Source organism: Musa acuminata, chromosome BXJ1-6, assembly GCF_036884655.1.
Source record: "Musa acuminata AAA Group cultivar baxijiao chromosome BXJ1-6, Cavendish_Baxijiao_AAA, whole genome shotgun sequence".
Taxonomy (NCBI): Eukaryota; Viridiplantae; Streptophyta; class Magnoliopsida; order Zingiberales; family Musaceae; genus Musa; species Musa acuminata.
This window is the reverse complement of record NC_088332.1, coordinates 1,073,877-1,083,209: the sequence shown is the minus strand read 5'-3', so window position 1 is coordinate 1,083,209 and position 9,333 is coordinate 1,073,877. Positions and strand designations below refer to the sequence as shown.

At 41.2% G+C, this 9,333-nt stretch overlaps 1 protein-coding gene and 1 long non-coding RNA gene across 3 annotated transcripts; both read left to right on the top strand.

The window, feature by feature from the left end:
* The first annotated feature begins 209 nt into the window (after positions 1 to 209).
* LOC103971145 (protein NUCLEAR FUSION DEFECTIVE 4) lies at positions 210 to 2,180 on the top strand. The gene is made up of 2 exons (XM_009385103.3): positions 210 to 1,469; positions 1,551 to 2,180. Exons 1-2 carry the CDS (start codon positions 301 to 303, stop codon positions 1,960 to 1,962), a joined length of 1,581 nt encoding a protein of 526 aa, XP_009383378.2. The 5' UTR covers positions 210 to 300; the 3' UTR covers positions 1,963 to 2,180.
* Positions 2,181 to 4,230: 2,050 nt separating this feature from the next.
* LOC135675525 (uncharacterized) lies at positions 4,231 to 8,764 on the top strand. 2 transcript variants are annotated; one of them, XR_010513891.1, is made up of 3 exons: positions 4,231 to 4,542; positions 7,866 to 8,052; positions 8,477 to 8,764. It is a non-coding gene; the product is annotated as an uncharacterized LOC135675525 (long non-coding RNA). The 2 variants fall into 2 exon arrangements; XR_010513890.1 differs by having other exon boundaries at positions 4,231 to 7,289.
* Positions 8,765 to 9,333: the final 569 nt, after the last annotated feature.

The following is a 9,333-nucleotide window of genomic DNA, read 5'->3' as shown; positions in this document are numbered from 1 at the left end:
TTGATCATGACCCCAATTCACAGATGTGATGTGCTCGTTGGCAGTGACGTACAAAACTGGAGAAATCTCGAATCCTTCTGTCACATTAGGAATCGTGCTGTGGGGTGTCCAATGCATCATTTTACTGCAGCACCGTGAACACAATGCACAATACAGCACCTAAACCTTCATACTGGCTAACATGAAACCACATCTCATGCATTGGAGCCACTCTCGATCTCCTCCATTCATTGCCACCATCACCTTCTTTCTCCCATAAATACCCATCACCTCCTCCCTGAAACAGATCACTCCACAACCATGTCTTCTTCTTCTTCTTCTTCTTCTTCTTCGCTGCAGTGGCTGACCTTGATTGCGACCATATGGCTCCAAACGTTCAACGGTGCAAACACCGACTTCCCGGTCTACTCCTCCGAGCTGAAGGAGCTCAAGAGGGTCTCCCAAGTGGGCATCAACTTTCTAGCTTTTGCCTCCGACGCCGGGAAGCTCTTCGGCTGGGTCGCCGGCGTCGCCGCGATCTATCTCCCCCTGTGGCTGGTCGCCGTTGTCGGCGCAGCTCTGGGGCTGGTCGGCTACGGCCTGCAGTTCCTCTTCCTCGAGCACCCGCACTTCTCCTACTCCCACATCTTCCTGCTCACCGCCCTGGCCGGGAATGGCATTTGCTGGATCAACACCGCCTGCTACCTCATCTGCATCAGAAACTTCTCCTCCCACAGCCGCATCGCCGTCGGCCTCTCCACCAGCTACGTCGGCTTGAGCGCCAAGGTCTACACCGTTCTCGCCAGCGCGGTGTTCAACGGCAAGTCTCGACACACCGTTAAGCAGTACCTCCTCCTCAACGCGATCGTCCCGGTTCTGGTCGCCGCCGTCGTCGCGCCATTCGTCCGGGTGGTTCTGAGCCAGAATGCCATCCGATCAAGCCTCGGCTTCGTGGTCATGTTCGTCATCACGTTCACGACCGGGATTTCCGCTGTGGTCGGCAGCATCAGCTCGACCTCCCACGGTGTCCTCACGAGAGAGTACGCGTTGAGCCTGGGGGTGCTCCTGGCGTCGCCATTGGTGGTGCCAGTAACCATGAAGCTGAGGGAAGTCATAGACGAGGTGTGGTGGAACAAGAAGGAGAACAAAGTTCACGTTCTTGCAGCCGATGACGTCGAAGCTGGCGAGGGAGGCAGAGAGGCAGTGGTCGAGGAGCTTCAGGCCGTGAAGGAAGAGATGGTGGAAGGTGGAGAAGAGGAGCCAGAGGAAGTGGGAGGTCTTCTAATCCTAAGGAAGGTGGACTTCTGGTTGTACTTCTTCAGCTACTTGTTCAGCGCGACGCTGGGACTCGTCTTCCTCAACAACCTCGGTCAGATTGCAGAGTCTCGTGGACTTCTACCAGAAGAGACTTCCACCTTGGTCTCCTTGTCGTCTTCCTTCGGCTTCTTCGGTCGCCTCCTGCCATTCCTCTTTGACTACTACTCCTCCAAGTAAGCCTTTCATCAGAACCACCATCGAATCCCGGCAAACTTAGCACTAACTCTTCTTCTTCTTCGTTTCGATGTGTACAGGAGGAACTGCATGATATCGAGGCCAGCATCCATGGCGGCAATGATGGCCCCGATGGCAGCAGCCTTCTTCATGCTGGTCAACCCAAGCAGACTGTGCCTGTACATGAGCACCGCAGTGATCGGAGCATTCACAGGGGCGATCACGTCCATCGCCGTCTCCGCCACCACCGAGATGTTCGGCACCAAGCACTTCAGCGTCAACCACAACATCGTCGTCACCAACATTCCCGCGGGTTCCTTCGTCTTCGGCTACCTCGCGGCCATTCTTTACCAGAGAGGAGCGACGGGAGGCAGCCATAGCTGCAGAGGGACCGCATGCTACGAGACCACCTTCGTCCTATGGGGCACCACTTGCTCCATGGCTTCTATTCTCTGCACCGCCCTGTACATAAGAAGGCGCAGGTTTTGCTGAAGACATGGCATGGCATCAGGAGCAACAGCTAATTCTTCTTCAGGCCATTTTCTTGTGGCCACAGCTCGAGTTCATGCAGAGCTACAGAGTGACTGTGAAACTTGCTCTTGGTTTTAACGTGGAGCATAACTCCAGAGTTAGCGTATTCCATTTAGTTGCAGTGTTGCTCTGTGTTAGACACTAAACATACTAAATAAAACGAAGTTGGATTAGATCGAGTAACGAGTTCTTCACGGATCTCACCTTCTGCATATGAACTGCAGGCTTTCTCGATCGGAAATGGCTGTCCTTTGAATCTGGTAGATCCATAATGGCAATTCAATAGCCGATATTTCTAGGTCGATGCATTTACTTCTCCGTTTTGCTTGCTGCTGCTCTACCAGCTCGTGTAAAAGCTGGTATTCACTGTAGATGATGAGTCTATCAGATTAATTTAGGTCATCCGTCCAAAATGCGAGAGGAGACCCGACCTAGATTCGTTTGTCATTAGGGTTTTTCAATGACTCTCCTCCCTGCGTTCAGAAAGATAAAAGTTTTACGAGCAGAACTATAAGTGAGTTAAGGAAGAAAAAAATCCTTTTATTCTTCTTCTACTTTCTTCGTTTTTGTGTTCCTTCGCTTAATAAGGTAGTGATTATCCATCTCCTACGATACATTTTGATTTGGAGTTACACCGTGAGACGAGTTTTAACTTCATTCATAGATAGTCCTTTCTTACTCGAGCCCCCTCATCATGTAACTCTGATACCAATGTCACGACTCGGGGTTGATGAACTAACTAGTCTATCAACTTCGTTTTGTCTAAACCATTTATCAAAATATTTAAACTGAAATTGATAGTAATACACTCATCAGACTCTTATAAGTCAATCTTAATATTACTCACTGCAAGATTAATCGAGATTATTACAGATACCTTCAATAATAGAATTGACAAGACTAAGATACATATAGAATCGATATGAAGTGTCGTAGTTCTTCATGACTATATTATCTAAAGAGCATATTTTGATCAATTGACCTATTGGGATAACGGAGTCTCTTATGAATCGCATATTAGATACGGAATACTTAGTATACTTTTCTTGTGCAAGGACAAGAAGAAACCTGAATCAATTATCTACGTAATCTTTGGGACAAGAATTCTTGTCACCTTCTTCTTCTTCCGTCTCTATCCTGTTTCTGACAAGAAATCTCGAGATTTCTGATATGTCATCTTGGCAAGACGACCTCCACTTGTTTGAATGATTAGTTCTACTGCTCCTTAAGAGAGGTGAGGCATGAGATGTAGACCTGACGAGCCACCGTGCCAAAGATCATCGATTTGGGACCATACAAGCTTTGAAGCATGGCCCCAGTCCTCTTCCATCACACATCTTCTAAGAGTTCTCAGTTCAAGGAATGACCAGTGGTAGACGAAAGCTCGACGCATTTAATTTGTTCCTTGTAATAGCTTGTGCAAGTGGTCATTCTCTTGAGAGTGAGTTCTCTTTCAGATTTTTAGGAACCAGTTGTTGTTGCCTCTCATTCTAGTCATCAAGTGGAAGATGAAAGGGAAGGATAATTCATTTTTTCCGACATGGAGTTGGATGGAATTGGTAACGCTACCAATCTAATTTAAAGATTTAAGATATTAAATTATGTTCGTAATAATATGTCATCCGAAGCTAATATTTCCATGATATTGCATTTAAAAAACTTCAACATATTTTGATCATTCGTCATGAGCAGATGACAAATAACTTAAATCAACGCATGAAATACTAATCATCGATTTTAAATTAGAACTTGGCTTTAAGATTGAGAAAATTAGCATGATCGATGACTTGGTGCCGTCCAATTGGAGAAGATACGTGCGATGGGAAGTCCGAGACAAATCAAAATGTCAAGTCGAACCACTTCAGATGAAGCCGGCATGACATAATGCCGAGCCAGCCTACACCAAGTATTAACTTTTGGACCTCAATTCTGCCCCCCCCCCCCCATTTAGTGACATTTTGCTACCATCATATAGATCCACATTTAATGACCGATTGACATGTTAGATAGTGAGGACGAGCCATTTATGATTACTTGAACTGGACGGTCCGATTCTTTGCACACATTGAAGTCAGCGTGATGTAATGCTGATCATTGTTCCATTTGCCATCGATTAGGCCGGACCGGTTCGAATTTTGCGGCCGAAGCGAACCGTAATGCTGATCACGTACCATTATCTGCGGTCCAATTGCCAATGGCGCGGAACGGTTCGCAATGACTTCGGCATGACATCACGATGAGAGCACGCTCAAGTCATGGTCGTTGGCTGTCACCGAATTCCTGGTTTAATACCCGTTCGCGGTCTCGATCCAAACGGGCCCCCGCGACGACGAGCGCGTCCCACTACATCAACATTGAGTGTGCCACTCGGACGACGGGGGTCACAAACGTCTGCCGCACACGGAACAAAATATGCAGGCCGGCGCAGACCTTGCACTCAAGGAGGCGTGCCACAACGAGCTACGGCTTTGGGAGCTTGAAGGTCGGCGACGGGGCGTTGGATGCGAGCCACTCCTCCTCTTCCAGAACCATAGCCACTCGGTAAGCATGCGACGATCGTCAAAAAGATATGAGTTGTATTTATCTTACGGGGAGAACGACGTGCACGGGAGGTGCTCGACGAAACGTCTCACTCGTCTTGTGCAATGGGTAACACCGCGCATGTGCGCGGGACTGGGCTTCTTGTCTCGTAGGAGGACAATGTTTCCTCACTCCCCAAGTAATTAATGGATTTCCTACGCTTCAGTGGGTGGGTGGGTGGCTCCTAATGAAAGCCTTGCTTTCATTCTGTGAGACCTCCTTCACCTTCTCAAGAGCACACACGACAAGGGGGCTCCATCCCCGGTACGACCACCACATCACCTTTGATGATGTTAGATGGTGTTATGCTGACGATCGTCAACGAAATAGTGATTATGGTGAACATAATGAAACATGCCTTGAGATTAGCATAATTGATTGCAACGTAAGGTAGTGTTAATGAATTGATAAGATATCTTTTACGTCTGTTCTGAATCTTACGTTCGATTAAAATATTCATAAGGAGTGTTATCGGCCAAATCAGTGTTTCAATTTTATTAAATGATTATTTATAAATCAAACACCTTGTGATCATGATTAAAACCTATAGAATTCTACTTTCATTTGAACACTCTTAAGAATTCCATTTATATTTTTCAGTGAGTTAAAAATTGAGAAAATGCAGTGAACATGTTCTGAAGCCAAATAAATGATCGAAAATTTTAATTATTGATTATTAAAAATTATAACACCTGTAACTAAACAAGCCCTTTACTCTACACCTCCTCGATCTGTACTTGTAGTTGTATGCTATATTGCCAAAAGTTTAAGTTGTTAGGAAAGGATCTAATATAATTATAAGGCTCAGCATCCTCTCTCATGTGCAAGTCCGGTGCTAGTCAAATAGAAGGAAGAGTGTTACTTATATATCGGTTAAACACTAAGTGAAACAAAGAGCATGATTCATAAACTGTTCTAATACCATGATAAAGAATTTAACTGGGTGACCAGTAATCCAAATACTTAGGAAAGATTGGTTCATTACTTACTCTGTTGATTTCCTCCCTATGCCTTCAATTAAGTCGCATGGATGACACACTGAAACTGATCACTGACAAGTGAAAGATATGTTTTATGTGATTGAGCTGTTGTATTCCTTTCACATGGGGAACATCAGACTGAGCATGCACATGGAGATGTCCTACATGCAAACACTGCTCACCTTCAACAACACATTCAAGGTAACCCACAAGTAAGGAAAGCAATCTAGATCCACAATAATTCCATCAAACAACTGGGCAACTGTGTGTATATTTTGTCCAACAAAAGACAACACATTTTGTTTGCCTCGTCTTTTTTTTATGGAAGAGACAACAGCTAGATCACAGAATGATCATTCACCATATCCTGGAACCAAACAACAACATCATCCAGCACAAGACAGACAATATCCTGTGGCAACTGGTGCAAAAAAGATCAAACTCCCTTGCATGGACAGCAAGCAAGGAGAAGAAATTTTAATTTATGATTCTGATTTCCAATAAATATAAATTCTAAAAAAAAAATCAAGATGTTTGCATCTTGATAAACCTTGTTATTCTCCATTATTTCTTCACACATTAGTTACTTTTATGCATCCATAAGAAGTGGGGAACCTTTTGCATTTCTGTTATTTCAAACTCCATAATCCATTACAGAAATTGTAGAAATGGTAGATATCCTTAATTAACAAATGCATTCATAGTTATTATAAGACCCAATTATATATTTTTTGTAGTGATATAATGTCCCAAAACCAAACACAATATGGTGATCAATGTTTCCTACATGCAATCAATTGAAACTATGTTCAAACTATCAATTATTTTTTGGTGAGATTAGGCAAATTGTTCAAGTTTGATTCAAATCCAGGTCTGTGATTTGTAAGATCGAACCCAAGCCATAAACAAAGATAAGTTTTAATCTGAGACTCTCATGTTAATTCAATTGAAGTCACTTTCCTTTTGGGTTCAAGCTTTCAAATACTTGGAGGCCTATTTGATTTGGGAGATATGATTTCTTGGGATATGAGAGAATATCTATAGGACAAATATCATGTCAAGGATGTTATCCTTTTTTTATTTTGTGTAATTTCACTATCACAATATCCACCATTAATTGCGTAAACTTTCTTCTTAGGAGTACTTGAGAAATCCTCTCTTTAACCATGATTTTTCTTTTTATACATGATTACTGATAATATTGATCTTTTGTATGATTGACTTGAACATCAAAGGAAGAACCACTAGAAATATTCCTGACATCCTCCCTCTATCTTGCATGACTTATCTTTTAATGCTTCAACCTTATTTTGTGAAATTATTGTAAGCTTCGACAAAGACCATGTTGATGCTTATTCATTTGCGATGGGCTATCTCAATCCGGAGAAGAGGCACGGTCAACTCGCAATATATTATAAATGCCTTGTCAACTAGATTAATTGAATTTTTGTGGTGTGACTCATGGCAAAGCACATCAGAAGGTGGCACAGAAATTTCCATCTCAAGACCTACATTGATAGGGCAACAAAAATAGTAATCATTCACCATTGATGGCTTGTTGGTCTTCATCGAAGGTCTTGAGGCTTGCTTTCTGCTTCAGATTTATGAATAGAGTTGGGCCTTTATCTCGTGGCAAGTATTTGAACTACATTAGAAATGTTAATCTTATCGAATGACAGATATTACACCAACTCAATCCAAATCCGCTCCAGACCCATGGATACACAGGTTAGACTATGGATCTATTTGGTTATGCTATGTTCATGGTTTTACATTTTTCTCGTTCTTTGTTCATTTCCTTCATTTGATTATCCTATGGATATGTGGGTTAGAATATGGATCTATTTGGTTATGCTATGTTCATGGTTTAAAATTATTCTCCTTCTTTATTCATTTCCTGCATTTGATTATCCTATGCTCACACCTTAGAAACAAGAAGAGAGAGGACGTCTCCTTTTTGTTGTTGAAGTTTTTTCTACCTCCCTTACCCTTATTTCAAATGTTTGGGAGTCATGACTCGTTGCCTTCTGGAACATGTTATACAAGTGCATATGTAGGATCATCTCAATGAGGATAAGATCTGCAATAGACAAAGTGGTTGGGGAGGCTCTATTTGCGTTCATCTAGAAAGATAACAGTTAAGTGTTCATTTGGCATATGAACTCATAATAGTTGCTGAGCTTCCCTGTGAAGATCACTTGTTCTATCTCTTACAATGGAAGTTTCTTTGGACATTTTGCTAGAAATTAAACTGGTTTTCCACCGTGATCTGTATTACTGAGTATAATTTTTCTTGTCATGGAGAACTTGGAGAGGAAGAATGGTGTCACTGCATGGTGTTGGCAACCTTTTCTTGGCATGAATCCTTGATGCCAAATTAAATGTCCTTGAAAGGATTTATGAGGAAGTGCAAATTCCACAAGCACCTGTTTATTTTCACTGGTTCCTCCCCATTGCTCTAAATCAAAATAGGGATCAAAGACTCGAGAAGGTCAGAAGCATTAGTACTACCATTGAGTATTTTATGTTGACAAGCATTTTTAGATTTCTTAACTAAAACTAGGTTACTTGGAGGATAAGTTACATGAGAAAAAGAAATTAAGTGTTTGTTGCTCTATAAATACTCAATACATCTTAAAAATTTGATGTGGTGGGGGTGTGAAAAATAAAATACCTCTTATGATTCTTCTCTTATAGATTTAGAGAGAGAAAATGAAAATTTCTTCATGGTTTATACATGAAGGGATGGATAGGTAACTTTGGGCTTGGGTTGGGAATAAAAAAAAGAGAATTGTTATCACATATAGAAGAATTTAAATTTTTTTCTTCACTAATATAGATAAAAGGTGTCTACTCATGTAAATCTTATGTTCATCATCTTTGAACTTATATTGTATTCCTTGTTCTTTTGATAGATTTCAGTCTTCTTCCCTACATTGAGGAGGATAAATTTGCGTGGAAGCTAACTGAAACCAGAAATCCAAAGCTTGGGAATTCCATATGCAGAAGGAGAAAGTAGGGTTGTAGCAGAATCCTTCAACAACTTCCAAGTGTCTGATGAACCAGAAGAGCTTTGTGCAGTCAAATCAGCAGCTATACAATGGAAGATTCACTGACTTCATTATGACCACTTTTCTACAGACTCCGAGTTCACAGATGACCAACTTCTATTAGCATTAATGAGATAAAGAACCTTTAAATTATATCTAACTTGATGAGTGGAAACCAATAGGATGAATTGATTAGATCTTGTGTAGTGTGTCCCACCCCCCTCTCTGATAAAAAAGATTCATCATATTAATGTACTTGGATTTGGACCTTCGGAAAAAGTTACCACAAGATGTAGTTATTAATCGTCCTTTGGAAAAGAATTAGACTTCAAAATGGATTTTTAGAATATATAATTACTAGTAATTAACATGAATTTATTGGATAAATGCTAATAGGAGTGACATATATCAAGAATTTAAATAATCATGTATGTGCTTCTAATGCTAGTAATTTATATCCACCCGTTAGTTTAGTATGTGTATACGGTTGATGGTTAGATAATAATATTGAAATTTCAGGCCACATTGTTGCTCATTCAAATAATTCATAATTATTCCCACTAAAATAATTATGAATTGATGGTTAGATAATATTTCAAATAATTCATAATTGTTGCTCATTCAAATAATTCATAGTTTAGTATGTGTATACGGTTGATGGTTAGATAATAATATTGAAATTTCAGGCCACATTGTTGCTCATTCAAATAATTCATAATTAT